Source organism: Ambystoma mexicanum, chromosome 5p (assembly GCF_040938575.1).
Source record: "Ambystoma mexicanum isolate Mex_15411 chromosome 5p, UKY_AmexF1_1, whole genome shotgun sequence".
NCBI classification, from domain to species: domain Eukaryota; kingdom Metazoa; phylum Chordata; class Amphibia; order Caudata; family Ambystomatidae; genus Ambystoma; species Ambystoma mexicanum.
Window position 1 is genome coordinate 530,451,569 of NC_090930.1, and position 27,653 is coordinate 530,479,221.

The 27,653-nt window shown below is 46.7% G+C and overlaps 1 protein-coding gene across 2 annotated transcripts in view; it reads right to left on the minus strand.

Annotated features, from left to right (window-relative positions):
* Nucleotides 1–18,472: 18,472 nt before the first annotated feature.
* CHM (CHM Rab escort protein) overlaps nucleotides 18,473–27,653 on the minus strand; it is a 1,673,681-nt gene continuing 1,664,500 nt past the window's right edge. Inside the window, exon 15 of one of the 2 annotated variants that reach the window (XM_069612935.1) lies at nucleotides 18,473–21,119. In XM_069612935.1, the coding sequence (XP_069469036.1) occupies nucleotides 20,841–21,119 (279 nt within the window). In that variant the 3' untranslated portion in view covers nucleotides 18,473–20,840. The remainder of the gene's footprint in view (nucleotides 21,120–27,653) is intronic. The other variant, XM_069612936.1, reaches the window with a different exon arrangement.

A 27,653-nucleotide genomic window follows, 5' to 3' on the forward strand; every position in this document is an offset into this window, starting at 1 on the left:
GTGTCTCTCTAACCAAGGGATTCCGAGTATAACCTGAAACTGTGGAGCCTTGATTACATCAAACACAACTGCCTCCCGATGGCCGTCCGGACCTACAAGTGTTACCTCAGCTGTGGAATGTGTTACCGGTCCCGAGGCAATTTCGGTTCCATCGACTGGGGTGATGACATCTTTGCTGGTTTTAGGACGCAGGGGGATGTTAATCCTGGAGACCAATTCACGATCCACGTAGTTTCCTATAGCCCCACTATCGATGTATGCCTTTATTGCATGCAACCGCTTAGACTGTTCCGGATCTACGAGGACCAATGCAAGGTCTGAGAGTTTGTTTTCAAGCTCGGCAAGCGGACCCCTACGCTTGTCGGGCGGGGTCGTTTCCTGATACAGAGGTTTCATGGATTTTTTCAGCGGCTCCTACCACCTTCCTGGGTGGCCTTGCCGGGCAATCTCGTAGAAAGTGTCCAGAGGATCCACAATAAAGACATAAGTGCATCTGCCGTCTTCTTTCACGTTCCTTTTGCGTTAAAGGTCCTTTAACTCCTCTGATTTGCATTGGCTCTGAGGCTTCAGCCCCCTTGAGGTTAGCGTGGGTCTTGACTAACACCCGGGTCTCAAACTTGGACCGATCTGCTTTTGTGTTTTGCAGTCTGTGATCCAATTGGACCACTAAGTCTATATATTCAGAGCACTCTTGGGGCGGATTTACAACTTGGGCCAGGACATCTTTAAGTTCTCCACGTAGACCTCGATAAAATAATGTGATTCTTTTATCCTCTGGCCACCCTGTTTCCACAATTAGTCTATTAAAGGTTGCAATGTAGGAAAGGAGGTCTTGATTGCCCTGTCGCAGAGATAGAAGTTCGTCATCTAGAGCCTGCCCCTGGGAGTGACGAGCAAATAACCTTTCCATGCTTGCTTGAAATCTTTGAAAATCATGAAGAATCGGGTCATCTTGAGTTACCAGTGGTACTGACCAATCGGCAGCACTGCCGCTGAGATATGACAATACAAAGGCTACCTTGGTCTGGTCATTAGGGAAGGCCCCAGCAAAGCGTTCGGGTGGGGCCAGCGGCATGTTTCCAGGTAGATTAATCTGCACCGGGTTACTGGAAAGCACAGGAGCGGAGTTCCCTCCGGAACCGGGTAAAGGAGTTTGTCCAGCTTGACCTTGCAAAAGCTGTCTAGCCAGGTCATCCGCTCTTTCCTTTGTTACAATCACTTCCCTCCTGAGAGCATTAGTCTCTTGACGAGCGGCGTGTACTTCAGCCCGTAATTCCCCCAGTAGTTGGGCCAACTGGTCAGTCTCAGAAGTTTCCATAGCGCCTGGGTGGGAATTTGTAGGAAGGCTTCGCGTTCTGTAACGCTCACCTGGCTCCCAAGGAGGCGCTGGTCTGGGTTGCCGTGGCCTCTTCAAGCGTGATGCGCAGAATTCGGACCACCGATTGAACAGGACCCCCAAATATTGCTTGTCTGGCCCGTAGGAATTTCCTTCTGCAGATGAAAAAGGGGATTAACTGTCTGCTGAATAATGTGCTTGCTCCCCCTTTTCCCCCTTCGTTCTCCTCTGACTTCCTCCAAAACCCCCGGTTTAAGCTCACCTTATGGTTTGGAAGGATGAACTCTCCATCCTGCTTCTGGTGCAGGGGCACGCGTTCGTCCAGTTACTTCACTGGTTTTCAGAATGGCGCTGGCAAATCCACTTGACTTTACTGAGCGATATGCCGTAAGTATGAAGATGCAAAAGTTCAAGTGTGAGCCTCCTTTTATGTTGTCTTTTTTCTGTCCTTTATTTCAGGTGCAGAACAAAGGCGATGCGTTGAGGGGTTAAATTGCCGGGGTAAAATCAGGTGAGTCAGTGATGAGGGTGACCCCTCTAAATGTCTTTAATTCCCCAGTAATGTCTTTTGTCCTTTCCCCATAGGGGCCGGGGTGCGGTACCTGCCAGAGATGTGGCGCCGACCCGAGATGTGGAATGGCTCACCAAGAATAGCCGGTAAGTAATATGGCTGAAAATCCGGCTTTCCTCTTGTGTTCCCTTGCTCACCTTTTGTCTCTTCTTCTCTCCCTTAGGTGCGGTGCAGAGATGTGGCGACCGGCACTGAGAGCCGCGATGGAGCAGGGCGGCGTCTCGGGAACAGGTGAGTGAAGCGCGGCGCTGCAGCGAGCAAAGCAGTGCTTTTAAATGGAAGTCTTCCTTCAAGAATGCTGGCGTGAAGATTCCGGATGCAGGTAAGAAGGTTGAAATAGTTCTTGGTTTTCACCTTTCTCTTCTCTTATTCCCTTTACAGGTGTTCCAGGTTCGAGGCGGGCGTGGCTGGAGTCCAGGTGCAGGAGCAGACAAGGTGAGCGTTCAGCTGCTGGGATGCAGAACAACGCGAAGCACGTGTGGCTGTCCGGGTGTGGCTTAAATAGCCTTGGAAGAAGTTCCAGGTGAGTATTCTTCCACAGCCCCACCCAAGTAACAAAATAGTTCCTTCAGAAAAATAGTCCCTCCTAAGCCTCATTTGGCTTGGTTCTTCATGCAGCATGGTCTGCATCAGGTGAGTGTGCAGCATGGTCTGCTTCAGGTAAGTGCACCAAACACTTCCCTTTATGAGCCTGGCACCTATGGCGCCAGGACTGATGTCCAACATGAGCCTGGCGCCAACGGCGCCAGGACAGAGTCCAAAGAGCCCCTATTAAGGGTCGCTGGGCTTTTACCCGGGGGCGTGATGCCTGCTCCCGGGGGTGCTGGGCCTGGCCTGGTGCTCCGGGGGTAGGCATCATGACACCTCCAAAAGAGAAAACATAAGACCGGTATATAAAACTGGCGTGTGGAGTAGCAGATGCCAACTGTGCAAGAGGGCCTCTCGCATTGATAATCCAGGCAGGGATGCACAATGGCTACCGTGATACCATCCTCGACTCCAGACGCCAGAGAAACAAACGTGTTCCGCAAAGACGTTGAGTCAAAAAGAGCTGATAGCCAACCACACTGTGTTGAGCCCAAGGTTGCCATCGGCAACATAGTATGAACACAAGGAACTGATGAGCAAAGAACTTGTGTGTTTGTGAACTTTAAAGAAAGCCCAGTTAAGGCCCAGGTGCAGAGGTATCCGGCGCCACATGGGCGCTCATTCGAAAGACTCTGACTGGGACCTGTTTTTGAAACTGCAAGTACCAGAAGGTCCTAGGAAAGGGTGGCATGAGGCGTCAGTGGTCATCCTACAAGGGTTACGTCAAATCCTTGTACAATCGACGTCTCGTACCCATTGCCAGAGGAATGCTAGGGGAAGTGAACCCCACTTTCCAATAAGATTATGAACTGTGGAATGTGGCAAGTGTGAAGCCGACAAGAAAGCTAGGAGATGGGAAACCCTGCTTTCTGATTAAAGTGAGTAAAACATGAACCATGCTAAAATTACATGAACTGTGTTGAAGAAGGCCGTAGTGAACCTGACGGAGGGAGGCCAATTTTTGCAAAGAGGATCCGAGCCCGGCGGAGGGAGATCTTAAGAGCAAAGAGCAATTACCCAAGGTGCAAGACCAGAGAGAGAACCTTTGTTTGTTGTTTGTGAATCAAGATTAATACACCTGTGAATATTGTGTGAACAAAAGTGTTAACCCGGTAGGGGGTTGTCTGCAGTGGGAAGTTGTTTAAAATGACATTTGAATATTACAAGCAATATCTGAAAGGCCGTAATGAAACCGACAGGGAGGCCCAACTTGCAAGAGGGATCTGTGCCCGGCATAGGGAGATCGAAGGGGCGAAGAGCAATCGACCAAGGTACAGGAGTACAGAAGGAACTTTTTGGTTGTTAGTTTGTTGCTTTGAATAAGCAGGCCTTCTAGGGAGAGAGACTTTTTGGCAAGAAGGAAACTTAGCCTCTGAAGGTTTTGATATTGTTCAACTGAACTGTGAACCTCGTGCTGACAAGGCCAATGAGTGTGCTTCGCTCGAGTGTCCGCCTTGTCCTGTGCTTCAAACGTGGGCAAGGGAGACTCAGCCATACCATCCTGACATATCCTTTTGTTAACACTTTTTTATTTTCTGGTTAACATTATCCCACACTCTTTTTGTAATTTAGAAGTAAGGCTTTGGAAATAGATTTTTTTTGTATAGGCCCTTTTTATTTGACAATACGCCACTTGCACTGCCTTATTATTTGATGGTCGTAGCTTGCTCCCATTTTAGATTTAGGTTTAGATTAGGCGTTTATCTCACCCATTATAAAGTTCAATACACACCCTTGAACTGAGATCACTTGTGTCTGTCTTTACTTTTGCCATCATGAGTTCCTTACAGTCAGTATCTGCTTTCATAGCCTTGAGAGTGTCATCTATTTTTGTTCCCAACAGATTATCTCCCTCGAAGGGCATGTCTATGACCTTGTGTTGGACTTCTGGACCGCAGTCTGTACACCACTCCACTCCACTCCACTCCGTAGTACCACGCCATTGCTAATTTGCTTCAACCTTGTTTGGCTACGTCTACTGCAATGTTTATGTTATTTGACGCCACTTTACCTTCCTTCAGGATAGACATTGCCTCTTTAGTTTTGTCCTCTGGCAGGTGTTCTAGTATGGGAGCCATTTTATGCCACATCTCCCTGTCATACCTTACCATTATGGCTAGGGAGTTTTCGGCCTTGACGGTGGTTGCACCTATTGTTAAACATTTTTAAAGGTGTCTATTTTACGGCCCTCATTTCCAGTGGCACTGTGCATTTTTGTTTTAGTGAGTGGGCCATACTGGGCGCTGCTGCTGAGATCACCTATTCCTGGGTGGGCCGAGTAGTGAGACACTTTGGTGTTGACTCTCGGGTCTTAAACTTCTTCTCCAGCCTGCCTTTAATGGCTGGTTTGGTAAAGGTGTGCTCCTCCCAGACGTGGTCTAAAATGGGAATGGATACTACAGATAAACAAGTTACTCTCTTACCTGGTAACATCTTTCGATGGGATGGTCCGACGACGTATTCCATATCTGTGACAATCACCACAGCTGTGCTGCTTCTGAAAATTTTCTGCGTCCTGCGTCGATGCGCCGTCCTCGAGGACCTCCTCCGACGGCCGACGTCCCCCTGATGTGATAAGTAGGACGCACAACGCCCATAGCCTCAGTTGTAGTTTTTTCCCAGAACGTGTGCCACCAGTCTTCTGCCAGTCTGACACACAAAGCCATGCGGAAACGTAAGCTGCAATCGCATAAGAAATTCTGTAGCGGGGAAGTTAGGGAGGGAGTGATATGGAATACGTCGTCGGACCGTCCCATCGAAAGAACGTTACCAGGTAAGAGAGTAACTTGTTCTTCGAGGGGATTGGGTCTTCTGACGTATTCCATATCTATGACAGACTCCCAAAGCAGTACCAATACAAGGAGGTGGGAAAAGAATTTAGAAAACAGAAATTTAGCATGCCCAATCAAATTGCAGAGTAAAGGACCGCCTTGCCAAAGGCCAGATCCTGTCCCCGGATGGAATCGAGGGAATAGTGACGTACAAAAGTATGTACCGAAGCCCAGGTGGCTGCATCACAGATGTTGCGAATAGGAACACCCCTCTGCAGGGCAGTAGAGGCAGCCATACCCCTTGTAGAATGGGCCCGTAAAACGACCGGGGAGTCTTTACCCGCCAAGCGGTAACACTCAGAGATAGCCAAAATAATCCAGTGAGACAAAGTCTGTTTCGTTAAAGCCTGTCCCAAACGCTTTCCAGCGTAACCAATAAAGAGCTGATCGTCCACTCTGAGCCGGGACATGCGTGCAATATAAAAGCTTAACGCTCTCCTAGGATCAAGCCAATGCAGCCTATCCTCTTCCTTACCAGGTTGTGGAGGAGGATAAAATGCCGGAAGAACAACATTCTGGCCTTAATGAAATTCCGACACCACCTTCGGAAGAAAAGAAGGACAAACTCCAAGGACAACCCTGCCCTTATGAAACACAGTGAAGGGTGGTTTAACTGAAAGTGCCTGTAACTCACTCACTCTGCGAGCGGAAGTGACCGCAACTAAAAATACAGTTTTCAGAGTTAACAGTCTCAAAGGGCATGAATGCAAAGGCTCAAACGGAGCACCCATCAGAAACTTGAGAACAAGGTTCAAATCCCAACCGGGCACCTGGAAAGGTGACAGAGGGAACACATTAGTGAGCCCTTTCAGAAACTGAGAAATTAAAGGAATTTTGAAATAGGAACACTCTTCAGACGAGCGCTTAAATATGGACAGCGCCGCCAGGTAACCTTTAGTGGTACCCACTTGAAGGCCCCTGTGGGCCAAAGAAAACAAAAAAGACAGAACCATGGGAATTTCACATGCAAAAGGATCCACATTCTTAACCCTGCACCAGTCGCAGAACTTACTCCAACGGCAACGGCAGGGACTTTGTTGCGGGCCTTCTGGCCGAAAGCAACACCTCCACCAAGTCTTCAGGGAGGTCCCAATCCTTATACCTCAACCTTTCAGAAACCAAGCGCGAAGGATGAGGGACCTGACCTCTGGTTGGAGAACCTGACCTGACTTGAGAGCAGATCCTCTCGGTAGGGAAGACGACGTGGAGGACAGATGGACAAGTTGAGAAGATCCGGGTAACACGTCCTCCGAGCCCACGCCGGAGCAATGAGGATCATCCGGGAACCGAACCTCCGTAACCTCCACAGTACTTGCGGGATGACGGGGACTGGAGGAAACGCATACAGCAGTGGGAATGACCACTCCACCACGAATGCGTCTCCTAAGGCTCCGTTTGGAGGAAATTCCCGCGAGCAGAACCTCTCGCACTTCTGGTTGACACTGGAGGCAAAGAGATCCACTTGAGGGGTCCCCCAAAGGGTGAAGATCTCCAGGAGAATCTCCTGAGCCAACTTCCACTCGTGAGAGATCGCGCTCTGCCTGCTCAGAGCGTCTGCCGTCTTGTTTTCGTCTCCTGCCAGATGAACTGCCGAGATCGAAACTTCCTGCTGGATAGCCCAGAACCAGAGCTGCATCGCCTCCCTGCACAGAGGAAGTGACCCTGCCCCCCCCCTCTTTTTTGAGGTAGTGCATGGCCCCTGTGTTGTCTGTCAGGATCAGAACATTCTTTCCTCACACAGTCGGCAGAAAAGCCTTCAGGGCTAGCCTGACGGCCCTCAGCTCCAACAGATTGATATGGAGTCTGGACTCTGACGGAGACCAATGACCGCTGACTGTCAATTCGTTGACATGAGCTCCCCATCCCGTGAAGGAGCCGTCCATCACGATCGTCACCTCCGGCCAGGGCAGCCAAAATGGAGCCCCCCTCATCAGATTGCCTTCGTCGGCCCACCACAGAAGGTCCTGGGCGACCGAAGACGGCACCTGAACCGGGTCCGACATCCTGCCGGAGGACTGAGACCACTGGAGCTTGAGTGCCCATTGCAAAGATCTCATCCGCAACCTGGCCTCTGGCACCAGAAGAATGCAGGATGCCATGAGGCCCAGCAGTCTCAAGAACTCGAACGCTGGGAGAGTCTGGGCAAGTTGAAACTTGTGCACCATCTGCTGAATGTGATGAGCCCTCACCTGGGGAGGAAAACACTGCCCCAGGGACGTGTCGAGCACTGCTCCGATGTACTGGAGCCTCTGAGTTGGTGTCAAATGGGACTTCTTTAATTTGAGGGAGAAGCCCAGCTTGTGGAGGGAGTGGCAGGTGACAGACAGATGATCCAGGACTTGCTCTGGAGAGCGCGCCCTGTTCAACCAATCGTCCAGGTAGGGGTAGACGTGAATCCCCCCTTTCCTGAGGTGCGCTGCCACCACTACCATGAGCTTGGTGAAGACCCTCGGTGCGGAGGTCAATCCGAACGGCAGGACCCGAAACTGAAACTGCAAGTCGCCAACCGCAAACCTCAGGTACTTCTTGTGCTTTGGATGGATCGGCACATGAAAATAAGCGTCATTGAGGTCGGGAGACACCGACCAGTCCTGAAGTTGAAGGGCCTGGAGGACTTGAAAGAGAGTAACCATCTTGAACTTGTCCTTCCTGAGGAGTTTGTTCAAACCACGCAAGTCCATGACGGGTCTCAATCCCCCGTCTTTCTTGGAAATCAAAAAATAAGAGGAATACCATCCCTTGTTCCTCTCCACTACAGGCACCAGTTCTATGGCGCCTTCTCCAGCATGGATTGAATTTCCTGCGCAAGGAGCGGATCCGGACTCTTCAAAGAAAGATTCCCCGGTGGATTGTCGTGAGACCTCTGCCGGAAAGGAAGACAGTAACCGAGGGTTATGATCTCCAGAACCTACACATCTGAAGTAATGGCGTGCCACTCTGCAAGATGCTGCGCCAACCTTCCCCCAACCGGCGAACCATGGGACATGGCCTCATGACTGAGCTGAAGCGGCGCCGGCATTGCCGAGGACAAAGATGTAACAGCCCGAGCGGCCTTGGCACCTCGAGTACCTTGTTTTCCACCTCTGGCACTCCTACGGTGGCCCCTTTGACTGGCAGCTCCTCTCGCTTTACCAAAGGATGAGTAATAACGAAAGGAACCTCCCCTCCATTGCTGTCCCCTAGGACGAAAAGGCGGAGGTTGTCGAACTGCAGCGCCCAACGACTTCACTGCAGCTTTGGAGGTCTGCAACCTCTCAAGGCTCTCGTCAGCCTTTCTGCCAAAAAGATGTTCCTCGTCAAAAGGCATGTTGAGGAGTCGGGGCTTCACATCAGGAGCAAACCCCGACTTCCGCAACCACGCAAACCTGCGTATCACGATGCTCGCCGCCATGGACCAGCTGACGCAATCTGCCATGTCCAAACCCGACTGAACAGCCTCACACATAGCATCCTTGCCATCCTGAACCATGGCAAGGAAACCATGCCGTTCATCCCCTTCGGGAATATGTTCAGCCGCCAAGGAAACAGTTCCACAGAGAGTGCGTGAAACGAGACAAGGCACAAATGGAGTTGGCTGCCTGAAGCGCCATACCCCCTGCAGAAAACACTTTCTTCGCCCAGCCATCAAAACGCTAGTCGTCCCTATCAGGAGGGATGGTAGGGTACGATGCCTGCTTTGCCGGGGCTGTAGCCGCCTGCACCACCAAACTCTCCGGAGTAGGGTGCTTGGACAAGTAGCAGGGGTCACTACTGGCTGGGCGGTATTTTTGCGGCAAAGACTTGCTCACTGCCGGGAGACTCTCCGGAGCAGTCCAAGCCGCTGCCACCCTTCTTTGCAGAGCCATATGGAATGGCAGTACCGGGTCAGTTGGTGGACCAACGTCGAGGATATCCGTAAGGTCATCCTGAACAAACTCCCCTGGGGGAGCAGACCATCCTAAGTACTCAGAGACCCGTGACATAAGTCGCCGGTACGAAGAATCGGCATGAGTGCCAGGCTCAGGCCTACAAAACTCCACCTCTGGAGAGGTGTATAGCCCACTAGCATCAGGCAGGAACTGCCTCAGGTCCTCAAACTGGCTATGGCCCGAGAGAATCTCATCAGGCACCGTGTCAGGCACCATGCCATCATCAGAGCCCTCATCCACCTCTGAAATTAATTCCAGATGGCGGTAAGAAGGCACAGAACTGGAACTAAAGCCATGCTTGACCTTGGCCACAGCCTTCCTAGGTGGTTGCACCGAGCCACGGGGTACCCCAGTCGACACAGCCCCGAAAGGCGTAGAGGGCATTGAGTGAATCGCCGCCGACGTCGAGAGAATCGGCGTCGGCGACAGATGCGGCTCTGACAGCATCGACAGCGTCGACACAGGCCTCGAAGGCGGAGCCCCGAGCGTGTCCCTCGACATCCTGGGCGCCGACGACTTCCTCGGAGGCAGAGCCTCGAGAGAGTCCATCGACGACCTCGGCGCCACAGGCGTCGATGTCTTCCTCGAAGACTTCACAGGTTCACGTGGTCTCGAGCGCGTCGAGGACCGGGACCTGGACCGGGCATGCCGAGAACAATTCCCCTTGTCCGGGCGGGACCTTTCCCGCGAATCTTGACGACCACCCGAGTCCGAAGGCGTGCGAGCAGTGTCTCTCGGCTGATCACGACCGACCCCACTCGGAGGCGCGGACGGACCAGTGCCCTGCGATTCGAGAATCGCCAACATTTTCTTCCCGAAGGAAGCCCATTCCTCCGGTGTGGCATGTTTGGTGCGGTAAGCGACCTGCCGACGGGCGGAGTCTTTGGATGAGGACGGGGAAGGCGACCGATGACGGTGCTTCCGGGAGTGCCTCGAAGAGGCAGAGGAGTGGCGAGACCGACTCCGGGACCGAGACCCACTGGACTTCCGACGACAACGCGGAGAGTCGCCCCTCGAGTCGTCCGTCGAAAGCCCTGCAGACCTCGACTTCTGGGGCTTGGACACCTTATCTACCGATAACAACTTCTTGCGCTCCCGCAAGGCTTTCGACGTGAGCGACTGGCAGTTGACACAGTCTTCCGTGTCATGGGCCTCCCCGAGGCACCAGAGGCAGGTGTCGTGCGAGTTCATGACATCTTGGACCCACAGTCCCCGCACTTCTTAAAGTCCGGACGAGGGCGGTGTAGAAGACGAGGTAGACATCTTCACGAAGAAATCGTACACAAACAGGTTCGAAGAACCGAGACAAACAACAGAAACTCCAAAGAGTCGAGGCGTACCGAGATTCACGAAGCGAACATGTTCGCGAAAAAACGGAACTGAGGCTACGGGCATCGTGCGTCCTACTTATCACATCGGGTGACGTCGGCCGTCGGAGGAGGTTCTCGAGGACGGCGCATCGACATCGACGCAGGACGCAGAAAAGTTTCCGAAGCAGCACAGCTGTGGTGATTACTGTCATAGATATGGAATACGTTGGAGGACCCAATCCCCTAGAATTATGTCTTTTGTTCATATGGTGGAAAATAATTTTTTTCTCTCGCCAGGAGAAGTAAGTCCTAACTCCTGACATGCCCTGGAGATCATTGCATGGAATGCCACAATTTCATTTCATCGTGTGGCTCATCTATTGGTGTGTTGTCTGTAGAGGTAGATGATGTGTCCTGCAGTTCATCCTCTGGGGTCAGTGTTTGGAAGTTTCCTTTCCACATGCTCTTGTGTTGTTGGTGGAGAGTGCCCAGGCACCATTGTCATTGCCAGTGACGGAGACCTATGTACATTTCTCGTTCATCTTTTGACATTGCTGATGCTGATGGGGAGATGTGGATTTTAGTAAGGACCTTGGTCTGGCAGGCGAGCTTCACCTCCTTTGGAATCTGGACCATCGTTGAGGTGACTTTGCTGGAGAACCCTGTGTTGGTGGTGCCACCTGATGTGGCAGTGATAGCCTTGTATTTAGTTGTGCCAAAAGGTTTTCTAAGGACAACAAGACTTGTAATGATAACACCACCTCTGAGTTCAACATGGGTTGGCTTGGTATTACTATCAGGTTAACAAAGGGTTGACTTCGCCCTGGTAAGTGTATCATGTCTCGTGGTCGACGTTGTTGACTAGCGACGCAACACTTTCATGGCAGACGATGACGCCCATTCTGAGTAATGTGATTCTCTTTGCAATGCTATATGCTTTTTTGTGGACAAATGTGTTGTCGACGAAGACAGTGGTGACTTTACCATTGACGGAGCCTGCGTCTGAGGCGATTTTCTCGTCATCGAGGGGTTCGTCTTTGACAAGTGTGGTGTCCACAAGGATTTCCTCAACAGCCATTGGTCCTTCGTGGACTACTGTCGTGGATGGTGTAGGTGTCGTCAACTGACGTTTCGTGGGCGATGCTGCTGTTGTGGACGCTGTCATGGACGATTTTGTCATGGACGGTAACGTTGCTGTGGATGGCATCACCATAGAGCCTTTTGTAGTCTGTTTAACCGTCGCAGTTTTTTGTTAATGGCATTTGTGACAATGGTGCTCTCCCCGTACACTTCGGCAACAAGCATGTTTACGGTATAGGCTTTTGTAAGGCTTTGTTTGATGATGCCTCACGGTCATGTTTGTTGTGGTGCCTGTGTGTTTTTGATGGACTTTCTTCAGACCTTCTTCTCTTTTGTGAGGGAGGTCTCTTTTCTGACAGCTTTGGCACTGCCATGCTCCTGGTGGACTCTGCATCTGATGGGGTGTAATTCCCCTCATTGCGCCAACAGAATAAATGCTTGTACCTGTCCCATAGCGTTTTGCCATTGAAGCCTTCAAATGTCACACTCCTCAGTGGAGTGATTGGGGTAAAGACAGTAAATGCACTTTTCGTGCCTGTCTCCTTCAACAACAAAAAAAAAAAAATTAAGCCCACAAGTACAGCAGGCACTAAACAGGGACTTTTCAGACCTTCTCTCCATACCTTTCCTAATGAACGGTGATTTATCTGTTTTGAAGGGGACTCCTTTTCCCTGTAGAAGTTGTGAATAGGGCTTTTTGAAGAAATCCCTTTTGAAAAAGTAGTTTTTCTCTGGGCAGAAATACACGAGGACTCCTTCCAGCATAACATGAGGTTAGAATCTGAAGAGAGGCTCCAGGGGAGGGACTAACTACTCAATATCCTGTTGGGTGGGATCAAAAGCACCCATAATGAGGGTGATAGGATAGACAACAGATGTTTTTTCCTTTAATGGGAAACAAAAAAAAGAGGTAACCAAGGCCTGACAACAGGGACTATTCACAGCATGTGCATCTATGAAAGATCCCATGATGGAGAACATGAATACAAGGGCTTAAACAGAGCACCCATAAAGAATGTCAACACTAAACTAAACTGCCACGCCGGAACCACAAACTGGCGTGGTGAAAACTGATTACACAATCTCCTCCAAAATTGCATAACAGTGGGAATTGTTAAGAAAGGGCCTTGCTCAGGGGTACTTTTGCAAACTGTGATAGGTACCCCTTTAAAGTGCCTATCTGCAGGCTGTCTGTGTCAATGAGAGCAGAAAAGCTATACAAAACAGAGGCTATGGGACAGGCAAAAGTGTCCACATCCCTCTTCCGACACCAATCTGAGAATTTACACCATCGGTGGGCATAAATAGACTTAGTGGCGGGCCCCCGGAAATGAGAGAAGCACATCCAGGATGTCGTCTGATGAATCCTACTCTCAACATCCAATGACAATTCAAGCTGCAGAGGTTTGGACAGAGGACCGGCCTCTCCGACTGGGAGAATAGGATCCACTCTTTTCAGGAGGCGCCATTGAGGGCAGATGGATATATCCAGCAACTCCAGGTACCACGTTCTCCAAGCTCAGCCTGGAGTAATCTGAATCAATGTGGTTCGAACAGAGACAGTTTCTTGAGAACCAGCATGATGACAGGGATAAATGGGAAAGCATATTGCAGGTTGAACGTCATGTCGACAGTCAGTGCATCCCCCAGATATCCCTGCCATGGAAATTCCTTGAAGCAGAACAACTTGCCCTTCATGTTCACATTGGAAGGAAAGAGGCCCACCTGAGGAGTCCTCAAGCAGGATCTCCTCCAGAACTTCCTGGCTGAGCTCCCTCTCATGGGAGGCCAACGTCTATCTGCTCAAGGCATTCACTATGACATTCTCTTTTCCTGCAAAATGAGCCACTGTAAGAGACATTTCGTTCTCCAAAGCCCAGAAGCACAGTCCCACACCACCTCGCTTGTTGAGTTAGTGCACGGCTACTGTGTTGTTGTCAGGACCAATACCCACTTTCCCTTCACAAAAGGTTCCCTTCACAAAAGGGGTGAAGGGAACCAGGGCCAGCCTGATCGTCCCCAATTCCAGGAAGTTGATGTGCTACTCAGGAACTCCTAGGTAACCCACAGTGTACTCTCCATCACATCCGACAGGTGAGCACCACAACCTTTCAAGGACGCATCAATGACCACCGTTAGCTGAAAGCTGCCAGGAAAGCACCCCAACCTTTCAAGAATGCATAGGTGACCAATGTTAGCTATGGTCCGGGTTGCCAAAGCAATTCCCCGCTCAACAGGTTGTCTCACAGGCATCACGATGCAAAGCTCAAGAAACTCTGCTTGGCACCTTCAAAAGGTCTGACCTGTTCCCCTGAAACTCAGACCATGGGCAACAGAGTGGCCACTGAAGAGACTTCATGTGCAATCGAGCCTCCAGAAAAACACGAGAATGCAGGAGGCCATGAGCCCTAACAAGCACAAGAAGGTGAGTAAGGAACTTGATTTTGGAATTGGAGGAATCGCACCATCTTGAAGATTTCCGTTACTTGATCCTTAGGCGGGAAGGCAGGTGAGTGTCTGAGAAAGCATCAATAAATCGCAGCAACTCAGATTGTGAAACCTGAGACTTCTTGAAGTTCAGGAAGAAGATCAAGCTGTGCAACAGGCTGTTCATATTCAACAAGTGCGCTAATGCCTAGTCTGGGGAGCGAGCTCTGAATGCTTTCCCTTCTGAGGTGTGCCAAGACCACTGCCAGAAGCTTGGTGAAGACCCTGGGTGCTGAAGACAGACTGAAAGGCAGGACTTTGAACTGGTGGTGGCAATGTCCCTCAACGAATCTCAGGAACGCTCCTTTGCTTGGTGCAAATAGGCATATGCAAGCAAACATCCTAAAGATCAAGTAAAGCCAACCAGTCCTACCGATCGAGGGCTTGGAGGATCTGAGCCAGAGTTACCATCGTAAACTTCTCCTTGCACAGCTATCAATTAAGGATGGGAAGTAAGCCTCCATCTTTCTTCGGAATCAGAAAACAAACTGAACACCAGACTTTGATTTGTTCGGAGTGTAGTACCAGTTCAACGCACCCTTAGCCAGAAGCTAATTAACCTATTCCAAAAGGAAAGGGTCTGGAGGCAAAAGAGGTTTGGAAAGGGGATGTTGTGAAGGGAGCTGAAAGGGAGACAATATCCCTGATGAACGACCTGCAAGGTCCAAGCATCGAACGTGGTGTGGCACCATTCCCAGTCGAACCAGGAAATTCTCCCTAAAACTGCAGACAGAAATACAATGTGCCCTTTTTACAGGGGTGTTGCAACTGAGGCACAAGAAAGCACTGCAGAGGTGGATAGTCTACCTCAGGGAGCTCCTCTGCCACTACCTTGGAGGAACCGGCATGATTGTGGTTTGCCAAAGGGTGCTTGACCTCTTCAGCGGTGGTCTTAAGAGGTGGAGGGTTGAAATCATTTACCATTGTTAGTGGGAGCCAAGGGTTTTTGTACTGCCAGACCCAGGAACTTTGCAGAGTGGCCTTAGAGGACTGGAACCTCTGTTAGGTGACGTTGACTTTGGCCCCAAAGAGGTTATGCTCAACAAAGTCATATATAGGAGATTTGCCTGCAAGTCCTGTGTGAACCCTGAGGTTCTCATCTAGGAGTGCCTCCTCAGCTTTGTCCAACCGACTGTAAAATCTGATGAGATGTCTTGGGAGGATAGCTCAGCAGCAACGTGCTTGCCTTGGAAGCAAGATGACACAAAGTGATACAGGTTCGATCCCCGGGTCCACGCTTAGAAACCTCTGGGTATTAAGCGTGTTATAAATAACCTATCATATCATATCTCCTCCATCTTGAAACAGCCCCTTAAAAGCCCTCTCTCATCTCTCCAACAGGGAGGTGTTTGCAGGCCCCAAGCCTAAAATAAAATGTAGGTAGGGCAGAGGAGGCATTTATTGTTATAAGTGCAAGACGGCCTGAGTTAAAAACCACCTTTTCCCATGCCTTCAATCTCTTGCTTTCTATGTCAAGATGCAGAGAAGAAAACAAGGACGCTGTCAGTCGCAGCCTGAACCACTAACCTCTCAGGGCAGGCGAGGATGGAAAGAAAGGCCAGGTCTAAACAGACTAGTTGGTGTTTGTTAGACAAGTCTCTGTCAACTGCTGAGATGGAGGCAGGCTTTTCCCAGGCTTCCAGTACCAGAGCCTCAACTGCCGGTTTGAAGGGCAGTAAGTTCTCTTTACAAGGACCTACATCCAGGGGGCCTGTAAGGTAAAATTGAACTTTTGTCCTGGAAGGGGCGGCAAAACCAGTGTCTCCACCACTTTGGCTATCAGCCATTGGAATGAGGCTTGTGGCATCCCTGGAGACAACACCAGAATAACCTTTAACTTCTGGGATGTATCCAGACCACTGCAGGTCGGAAACCACCTACAACAGTCCCTCCCCCTCATCATAAAAATCCTCTGGAAAGTCCCCAACCTCACAAGGGCATTTGTGTTCTATCCCAAAAGGGATAGGGTCACCCTCTTCATCTTAAACTTCCCCATCTTTGACATAAATACCAACATCAGAAGTGGGGCATACTCCAGACACGTTTTGGTGCTGAGCGGTGCTGATAATACTGAGGTAGAGAGGCTGGTGCTGATCACTTGATGCCAAGGGGTGAAGCGGGTTGGCGCATGGAAGGTCCTTGCGCGGAAGAGCCAGGGCTGAGCCTTTAAGCATGTGGTCCTTCGCAGGATCCCTGCTGGTTTGTTAAAGTGTTTTGGGCCCTTATGGTGCAACCAGAGCCAAAGTTGCGGGCACTGGGGCTTTGGTGAAGATGTCAAGCAGCTTCACCCTGAAAGAATCCCATTCCTGCAGGGGGGGAATTAGATGAAAAAAGGAATTTGAGGAGCCACTTCCTGGGAGTCCTTGGAATGGTTACTCTTCTTCAAAAAAAAAGAAGAGTGGTGCAGAAAGGAACTGCCTGGCAAACACGACCTCTCGCATGTTGCTTCTTCTCTTTTCTGGCCGGGAACCGATCTAGGTGACCTTCTCCATGCAACCTCGAACGAGATCTCCTGTAATTTTCCCTGTGAAAAAAGGTGACAAGTGTCCCTACATTCTCAGAGTGCCTTTGACTGACACATCCCACAGTCCTGGGTGTCGTGTTCCTTCCCCAAACAGTAAAGACAGATCCCGAGTGGATCGGATACCGACATTTGTCGACTGCAGTTCATTCAGGGCTGAAAGCTAAAGGCTTTCACAAAACTCACATTGGCTGTGTTCGCGAATAGAACAGAGTGCACAGATAAAAAGGAACTGAGGTCATGGGGCGTGGCGGCTCTCTCTATATTGGTGCCAATGTCATGTCTGGCTCTGGGCCTGTACAGGTGTTGGGCAAAGCCGGCAATGAGTTGCGCCCCCTGGTGGTGGAAATGATTCCGAAGATCAGCTGTGCTGCAGATAGAATGTCATAGATGAGGAAAGAATCCATTCTAAAGAGAGTGAACCACTTGTGATCTGGTTCTGCTGGATGTGCCACTGAGCAGCATAATTTCTTGTATTAAGGTATATTTATTTTTCCCACTAAATTATGCCATGGAATAAAAAAGAAAATAATGTAAAAGTGACCAATCACTATGGATGCCAATGTAACTTACAACCATATAATCTTCAAAGACTCAACAATTAGAAAAGAAATCTTAAGAGTAAAATATTCAGTGTATGTTTATTGAAATTAACATACTGTACGCAACTAACACGTAAACAATCAAACATTAAATACATGACACAAGACAATTAAAATAATCTTTCTGTTGTAAAATCTAGCAAAATGGCTTGATGTTCAGGTTTACACTATACGATACAAACCAGTATTGAAGATGTAATGCAATGCAACATGACAAAATTGAAATTAACTTTAGTCATTTATTTTAATTAGATTCAAACTCAACATCTGTAAAGTAGCAGCTGGAAAGCCCCTCTTTCAAATGCATTTCAATTTGAATTTTCAAGGTCTCTCAAAAGAAGTTCACTTTTATGATCTGAACATGCTCCTTTTCATGGGGGCAATACAGCTCTCTAGATCGCATATGCTTAACGTAGCAGTACTTGAATTTCATTATATGACATTTTTTTGGAAACTATTTTTCTACTGATGTTTAGAGGAACAAAGCAAATAAATTAATTTCCTTTACCTATGGGTGAAGTTTACCTTTGAAATGGACAGTATTAGTAGGTCATAAAATGAATATGCAGTCAGATGTTAACCAATGTATGCCATTATTATTTTTTCCAATACATTGTTTATTCCCCAAAACACTCAAGAAAGACATTCTCATATCAATTGCCTCTCTTACAGCCTGGTTTGAGGCACTTTTGTGTGCCGATAAAAGGACAACATACTGCTTTGTATAACCGTTACACAAAAACAGAACAGGCTAACAACATCCTCTCAACTAACACCCAATCAACAAACAATACTGTGGGTCATAAAAGAAGACATGAAGATAGCACAACACAACCCCAGTGTGATCACTAAAAGTCTAGCTACAAATGTGTGATTCCCATTAGACACAAATGTAATAAGCAGCAAAAGATATTTTTCACTTTCTGTAGAAAAAGAACTGTCCTAGAAATGATATGCTTTGTTGTTGAAAAAAACATCAATTTTCAAGCAAGACTGAAACATAATCATGCTGCATTATGGTAATAGTATTTCGGACGGCACTAACATATTTAAAATATCACTATCATGCATATGTTTATTTACAGATGTAGTAAAAATAAATCTCAAGGTGTTCAGTAGCTTTTGATTTTAGGGTGAGATTTCGACAGACCCAGCCACCGAGTTATCTAGTTGTAAATTAAACACAGTGCTCAATGTAGAAAGTAGTTTATGAAAAACACATACCAATTTTCTAGAAAAATGATTTAATGAAAGATAATTTAATATTAAATAAGTAAACAGGAGACAACAAATACATGAACTGCTAATGTACTGAGGTATTTTATATAGATTGTTTACCAAACCACAAACATCTGCAATGCATACAATAACTCAAACCTAAAAATGCATTTATTTCAAATACACGTTGTAGAAAGATGGAAACAACTGGTTTCATTATCTCAAAATATTTTGAATTTCTATCCCTTAGGAGCTTGTTTTATCGCGTTTCAATATTATATAGGAGGATTTATGTTCTTTAAGTAAAATTCCTAGATTGTTCAATAACTTTTAGTGATAATTGGAAGTCATCAATAGGCAACAGAAAAGGAAACATAATAAACTTGTTTTTGTATTATTAGAGTTTACTGGTGCGTCTGGAAGAGAGAACAGAGATGTGAGAATCTCATGCTAGTTTCATCTCTGAATAGTTGAAGACACAACTGATAGAGTGGGAGGTTATCATTTAGCATCAAATGGACATACCTTATTTTTTGTTTAGCCTTTGCCTTCTGACTGGGATTGCCCACATTTGGAGAAAAAGACTGCCTGGTCATCGGAATCTCTTGGGGTATAAAGCATTTTCATTCATTGATCATTTATTTAATAACTACATATTTTCTAGTCTCTCTTCTTAAAAATCCGAAGAGAGAAATAACATCAACAAGCAAAGAATACTTTTAGATTAGAATCAACGCTTTTTTTATATGGTCTGGCAAAAGAGAAGGGTTGTACTACATTCTCTGCTTCACAATAGCCAATGTTCAAGACACAGCTTGTAGTGTAAAATAGGCTTCCAAGTTTCCAGTTGGATGGCAGATCTGCCAACAGATTATAGAGTCCAAGCTGCACTTTGTCTTTCGGTATGAAGAGATTATGTGGCCAGGTTGGAGACAGAAATTGAATATACATCAATGGCTGAATTAGTAATGGCTTACAGAAGACAGGAAGGGTATATATTCTGAACAGTGCTAATGGTAGACTTGAAAGATAGATGCATAGAAATTCAAAATGAAATAAATATTCATATTATGTTAAATGTACCAAGCAGCTGATAAACTGAATCAGCTATTCATCTGTAAATGTGCCATTAAAGAAAAAGAAAAATCATAACAAAGAACAAATCATGGCTTAAAGCCTTAAAACGTGAAAGATAGCATTTGGTAAAATTGCTTGTTAGAGTACAACATTTTTGCTAGGAATTTCAGTGGCAGACTAAAAACATTGTTCCAAAAGTATTGTTAGCATAACAACTGTACTGAGGTGGATTTACCAGGCCACACAGAGCTTCGACTCCTTTTTGAAAAATGTACTATTCCATTAACTCTACTATTTCATTTTTCATAAAGCGTGTTCAGCAAATAATAAAGCTATTATATAGAAAGGTTGGGTTACACTATGCTGATACAACTAAGCTTGACAGAAACCACCACAGACTACTGCAATCTCCTCCTACAGCACAGGCTATTGCTTGTATTATTCCAGTTTATGTTATGTAAAAGGAGAGAGGGACATGCTCGCTTGTATTTCCAATGGGAGCAGGGTTAGCACACAGTTCAGACTCAAATCTGCCCGCAATATTGTAGAATAATCCATGTATCTATGGGCATCCCTTTCAATGTATACACCTTATGTTCCTTACTGAGAAATAGGTCACACAGAACAAGCATTCCCGGCACTGCAAACATTTAATTTCTAGTTAATGCCATTGTTAGGCTGCATTAATACATATGTACAAGACAAAGTGTAAACAAGTCCCATATCTTTAAGGCTTAATCAGTTTGTGCAGTAAACATTTATACAGGCAGAAAGACAGCAGAAATATTTGAATGATCTTTCATTTATCCAGGTTTGACTTTGAATAAACATGCTTGTAATATTATGACCCATCTTCATCACCATCTGAACAAACAGAATTAGAAAAGGACATCTAGTACATACCATACAGCTTATTTCACATACAAACAATGTTCAATTTTTACCAGCTCAATATTTTAAATGAGGAAGCTTGGAAGAAGATGATGACATGGGTGAACATGTAAATTTGCATAGTGGCATCTAGGGCAAGTAGTGACCATTGTTATTTGCAAAAGCATGGTGAAAAAGCCAAGTGAACGCTGAGAGGCAAAGGACAGGATACATGAAAAACAAAGAACCTTGTTTAAGAAATATCAGCAGCTAGGATCCAGAACTTTTTGGGATCTTGGAAAGTGGAGGATTTGGGAGACTTAAAGAGAATAAAAACACAGACATCATACCCGATACATAAATTTGAGAAGTAAGAATGCAATGGTGCCAGGAAATGGGATTACCAAAGCTCACAACCAAAGAGTTATTTTGTTTCGTTTATCATTCTTTGGGCTGCACCTCTGAGACTACACCGTATTCCCCTGTAACATTTCCCTCAGCAAGAGTTTCTGATTTGTTTTGCTTCGATGTAATGGAATCCGCATCTCCTGACGGGGCAGCATCCCCTGAATCGACATCCTCCCCTGACTGAGCAGCATCGCCTGACTGGGCAGCATCACCTGACTGGGCAGCATCTCCCTCGTAGACAATATCTTCTGGGTTGGGTGCCGGTGGGCAGAATTCTTCTGTTGGGTATATCTGTTGAAATACAGACTCAGCCTGTCAGAGAAAGAAAAACAGAGTTAAGCAAAGTTGGCTAAAACATTGTTGTCAAGCATACTGTGGCATTGTTTGCGTGCGTTTGAATCTTATTGCTTGAGAGCAGTGCCATAATGGAGCAATGGAAGAGTAAGTTACTTACCTTTGACAATGTTTTTGATAGATACTACATCTTGCCACTGCTTCATCAGAATTGAACTGTAGAATCTTGAATTTCCATTTGCGGGATCAGTGCACTGGGATCTGTGCTCTACATTCCAAGAAGTTTCGGAATGTGGCATATAAATTATAAATTACTCACTGTAGTGACTAATGTACTCTTTCCTCCATACTGCATGGGTGTCCCTCGCTAGGAACGGGAACAGAACCTTTTTCACCAGAAAAATGTCTTTATCCCTTTAAATTTAGTTGTGAGCGGGGACTTGGCCACGGGAGCAGTTGCTGCCTTGACTCTGCCCTCCGGTGCCACACCTCAGTCCTCTTTGACGCGTCACCTAGATTAACCTGCCTAACTACTTACTTATTTTAAGGGGAGGGAGGATGGTGGGACGTATGGAGGAAAGGTGATTATGGACTAGGAGTACGTTAGTCACTAAAGTGAGTAACCTATAATTATGCCTACTTCCCGTCCCCTTTCCTCCATACTGCATGGGAGATTACCACCGATTGAAACCCCAGGGAGGTGAGACGTTGTAGACCCTAAGAGAACAGTTTCCTCAGGACCGCTTGCCCGAAGGCCGCGTCTGATCATGTGTTGCCATCTAGACAATAATGCTTGCAAAATGATAGCCCAAGTAGCGGCCCCGATGACCGGTTGCCATGGCAAATGCCTCTGGAAGGCAACGACCATTGCTTTGGCGGTGACTGCATGAGTGAGAAGATATGTTGGCACTTCCTTAGGCTGACCCTTGTATGCCTCGTGAATGGCTGCAACCATCCACCTAGCTATAGAGGCACTTCATGCCTGATAACCTGGCTTTGACCCACCAAAGGTGATGAACAACGCATCTGACTTGCAGAAGCCTTTTGTCCTGTACAGGGAGAACTTCATGGTACTCCTGACATCAAGACAGTGTAATATCTTTTCTGTCTCATCCTTTGGGTTAGGAAAAAAAAGTTGGCAGAACTATCTCTTCGTTTAGATGAATTGAGGCTGAAGTAAGGCCCACCAGCAGTGCTGTCTTGATTGTGACCAGTCCTATGTCTGCGGACGCCATAGGTTCGAATGGTTTATGCTCCATGGTGCCCATAACCACGTTGAGGTCCCAGACTGGGTGCGAATATTTGATAGGGGAGTACAGCCTCATCAGTCCCATTAAATGCCTCTTTACCCCAGGGTTGGAAGTGGAGATTGAACTGATGAATTAAGGGTGTGGAAAACTAGGAAAAAACTCACATTGATATGTGGGGTAAATGACTGACTTGTATTATCTAATTATGAGAAAGTGATGTATAAAAAAAGAGCGCAATCTAATTTATATGATGATATGTGGTTGGATTTAAATGTAATGTATGCATAACTTGGATCGATATGTAGAGCCTAAGACATTGGAGGTCAGCAATCAGTTGGAACACTCGAGGATTCAGCCATCTCATTCATAACCCTTGGATTATCTTGGGAGATTATGATCTCATTTTTCTCCAAGAAACTCTGTTGTCCAGCCCCCTGGTTTGGAATAACTATGATATTCATCTGGAACCTGCAATACGAGCAGCCAAGGGTAGACCAACGTCAGGCTTGCTAACTGCCACTAATATTACAACTAACATGCATTTGCACACTCTCCCTGCTGTCAATCCTTTTATCCAATGCTCTTATTTCTCTGTTAACTCCATTAAAATAGCATGCATCAACACATATTGGAATCCTGTGGGCATTTCAACTCACCTGTTTCTTAAAGATTTGACAACCTCTATGGAGCATATTATCCTGGAAAATGGTATTAATCATGCCATCATTGCAGGTGACCTGAATGCACACCGTGTAAAGGAGGACTTATCTAGAAATCAGGATTGAGTTAAATTGTGGAACATTTTTGCAAAAGCATGGAATCTGGTGATGTTGAATGGAACAAGCGTGGCTGACTCTCCTCCTAATCCAACTTGGTCCAGACGAAACCAAAGCGCGACCATTGACTACATCTTTGTTACTAGAAATCTATTTGATCACACATCAGAATTTGCAGTGAAAACATCTGAATACAGTGATCATAGACCGCTGACCTTCAAACTAACCATGACATCCTCCCCTTGTCCACAGAGATAATGGCTTCAAGGGTCGGTGAAAACAAAAAATTCCTTGAACCGATTAAAATGGTCAGAAAAATAACTTGTTAAATATAGAAATCACCTAAAAAGCTTTGATCAAGCAGGTACGAGTTCCATAGATGCAGACAATGTAGCGCCCTACGATGTAATGGAGTTGTATGCTACATGTCAGAATTCCAAACCAAAAATCCATCTTGATGCTGATAATACTGTTCGTCTTAGAAAAGCATTGTTCAGGAAACAGAAACATCAAGCCCGAACTGTACCATCGGCTTCTAGAGATGCAGCCTTGAAATCTATTAAAACAGCCTATAGAAACTTGATGAATGAATATAGACTATTCAGACAACAAAAAGAGGGTGAAAGTATGTTAATACACATCCAAAGTAAGAACACAGCTCAAATTTGGCAGATGCTCAACACGACCAACAAGGCTCCGCAATTAACCTCACAGCTAAACGGTGTAAAGGAAAATGACTGGATAAACCATTTTTCGGCCATCTATGCTGCTCCTACGCAACAGGATGCACCAAGTCTTGAGCCAGTCATTTTTTATCTAAAATTCGACAAAGATGACATTCGTCATTACATTAACAAGGCGAGCATGTCTAGAGCCCCTGGTCCGGATGGGCTGTCGAATGCAATATTGAAAAACAATGTTGATCTATGGGTTTCAATCTTGTATATTCTATTTAAACCAATCTTATGCAATCAAGAGCTGCCCAAATCTTGGACCCATTCAATCATCGTGCCCATTCACAAAAAAGGAGATTGACAAAACCCTTTGAGCTATCGGCCCATTGCACTTTTAGATGTGCCAGGGAACATTTTCTGTAGATTGGTTCTCTGTGATTTGAATGCTTGTCACTGGCATCTCATCGAAGAGATCCCTTTCAAACGGGATTTGTTTCTGGTTTGGGTACATCAATCAACTTAACATTACTTAGCACCATCAAATCTTCATGTACCATACGGAAGCAACCCATTTATATGGCCTTTGTTGACTTCCGTATGGCATTCGACTCAGTTGACCGAAACCTTCTTGTGAAAAAGCTGTTGAAATATGAATGCACAGATTCGTTGATTAAAATTGTGAGCCTTTTGCATACAAACACGTCTATACAAATAAAGCTGAACATGGAAGACCTCTTATCTAGCATCATTGTCACTGCCAGAGGCCTGAAGCAAGGATGTATCCTTGCTTCAACACTTCAATCTCTTTCTCTTGGACATCGCAGACGACCTGGCATCAGCCTGATCAGACTCACCCAAGATAGAAAACCAAACTATATCCTGGCTACTGTATGCGGATGATTTGGTTTTAATTTCTCAAACTCCAGCGGGGCTACAAACTCTCCGTGATCGCTATGTATGTTCAAACAATTTAACGGTAAACAAAGACAAAACCCAAATAATGATATTAAACAAACCGAAATCCTCCTTTTCAAATAAGCACCAGTGGTCAATTGCTGGTCATAATCTACAGATAGTTTCAGAATATAAATATTTGGGGATGATGTTTAATAATCTGAAATCGGACAAATCGGTTGAAACAATAATATTAGCAAAACTTACCATGCTAACATCTCAAGCAAAAATAATTCTGGCTAAATTCTGTAAGTTTACATGCATCCCGATTATGTCCTTTTATCAACAAAAATGTTACCTGTGTGTGAGGAGGTCAAAGAGGCAATAGAGATAAAAGACAGCCCCATTCTAACTTTCAGACCCAGCACTCAAAATGTTACATCAGCAGGACAGAACAAAACTACATGTCCCATTAACCAGCACGGGAAATGGAGATCAGGTGGGGGAAAAGATAAATTGAACAAAGGGAAGCGGTATAGATACAGCCCGGTCATGCGGTACAGTGACAGATACCCACATTGCAGTAGAGGTTGGGAGGGACAAACAATGCATGGAGCAGGGGGGAGATATGAAGGCAAGCTGGCTGCAGATGTGGGACAAACAGTGCATGGAGCCGGGTGGAGGAGTGAAGGCAAACTTGGCTGCAGGTGTGGGAAGTGGGCAGGAAAGGCGGGTGGAAGAGGAGAGGAGCAAAGTATGAGTTAAAAGAAGCCCTGAGAAACTCATCAGCTGTCTCTCATTACAGCAGCAGTCCTGGCCGGAGAACACAGAGGAGTGGGAGGAATCCCCAGGTGATGTACATTGGGCATACTAGGAGGCTGAAGGCTCGGGACCGCGGAGATCCTTATCAAGAGGCAGAGCCTCCGCCAGGGAGGCTCGAAGAGCAGCAGCGCCGGGGCACTACTGAAGCGGATTCACTGACAAGGAAAGCCTGGCTGTAAACCATTTTCAAAGGACAGTGTTTCCATGGGTTTACCCTCTCTGTTTGTTTTCCTTTTTTCAAAACCCAAGTTGGACAGCTGGCGAAGGAATGGAAAGCTAGTGTCCGGGGAAAGGAATTTATGTGACCTGATTAATTTTCTCTCAAAGAGGAGGCAAGCTGAAGAGGACATTCATGCGAACTCTGAATTGATCCACTTTTTTTGTTTTCCGAGCAAGCATGCTAAATCAAGTTTAAGCATGTTTTATAACGAGAGGCTGTGTGAAAATTTAACTCGGCAATAAATCATACCTTGTGAACTCTGCATTCCGACTACAGTCTACTGCTTTACAGTGGTGGCAGCGGTGGGATTCAAGAGAACGCCAAGGCAGACAGAATGGAAGCTGTGATAAAGGCACTCACAGAGGGACAGCAGCAACTGCAACAACTTATACAAGTGCAAGGCCATCAGGCGCAGGCAGACAGACAAGCCCTCCAACAAGCCATACAAGTGCAAAGTGCGGCACAAGAGCAAGGACGGGAAGCTTTAAGAATATTGGGAGAAGCAGTGGCCCCACCCGGACGCATCCCGCGATACCGTCCACGGTATTACAGAAATACCAAGTAGGAGAAGACCCCAGTTTTTTCTTTGTGAATTTTGAGAGAATAGCCCGAGCCGCTCAATGGCCACAGGACAGAAGGGCCTTCTACCTAGCACCCCTGCTAACAGGGCCAATGCAGGGGGCATACCAAGCTGCCAACCCCACAGGGGACATTCCTAATACCGAGATTAAAAAAACAGTGTTGGAAAGACTTGGTATGGATGAAGAATCCTACAGACTCAAGTTTAGAGAAACCAGACTGAAACCCGGCGAAAGCCAAAGACAATTGTTCTACAGAGTGCAAGATTTGGCAGAAAAATGGCTTCAAACAGGCACTGCCAAATAGGACAGATTAAGGATAAAGTAGTGATGGAACAGTTCATTGATGCCTTACCCGGACCCATACAGAGGTGGGTAAGGCAACATCCCTATCTGTCCTTGAACGAGGCCATAGATGTGGCAACAGCATATCAGAAGGCAGGTAACATTCGGCCCATCCCAGCGACCCACTTGAAACCAAGTATGGAGACTCCCGCCTTACGCAGTGGGCCTTATAAGGGGCCAAGCACCGAACCCAGGAACCGGCCAGAACCCCGACCTAATGGGGGTGTTACAAACAAAGGAACGACACCACAATGTTTCGAATGTGGGGAATGGGGTAATATTGCTCGATTCTGCTCCCGAAAACCTAAACCTGAACCAATGGAAATCGAGACCTTACAAACTTAGGAACACAGAAGGAAACGGTTACCTTATGTGATAGAAGTCACAGTGGACGGACATCCCCGTCAAGCAATGATGGATAGCGGAAGTCGACAGATGGCCATACAGCCCCATGTGAGCGAGCAAGAACACAAACAGGTGAGAACCATTGGCATCAAATGTGTGCATGGGGATGTGAAAGGGTATCCTACCGAAGAAATTGCGTTGGGAGTTTCGCGCCTTGAAACACTTGTGTATAGGCGCGTTACAAATGCCATATCATATAATATCATATATCAGTGCAGGGGCAGGAGATACCAATCAAAGCAGCTATTATTCCTACCTTACCCGCCCCGGTACTGATAGGAACAGATCTACCGGAATTTGATAGATGGTTAAGAGAGGCCCCCTTTGCCCAAACTGAGCTAGTGGGGCCCTGCAGTCGTGAAAAAATATCCAAAACCCAGAAAAGGATGAACCGAGGGAATCGGGAAAAGTACAGAGACATTTCCATTATAGACTGGAAAGTAGGGGATCATATGCCGTCATTTCGAACAGAAACAGGGTTAGATGAAACGCTGAAAAGAGCCAGCGAGCAAGCCCTAGATGCTAGCGGGACCAACCCTACTACGCCTTACTTTAAAGAAAAACACGGATTAATATATTGAGTAACTC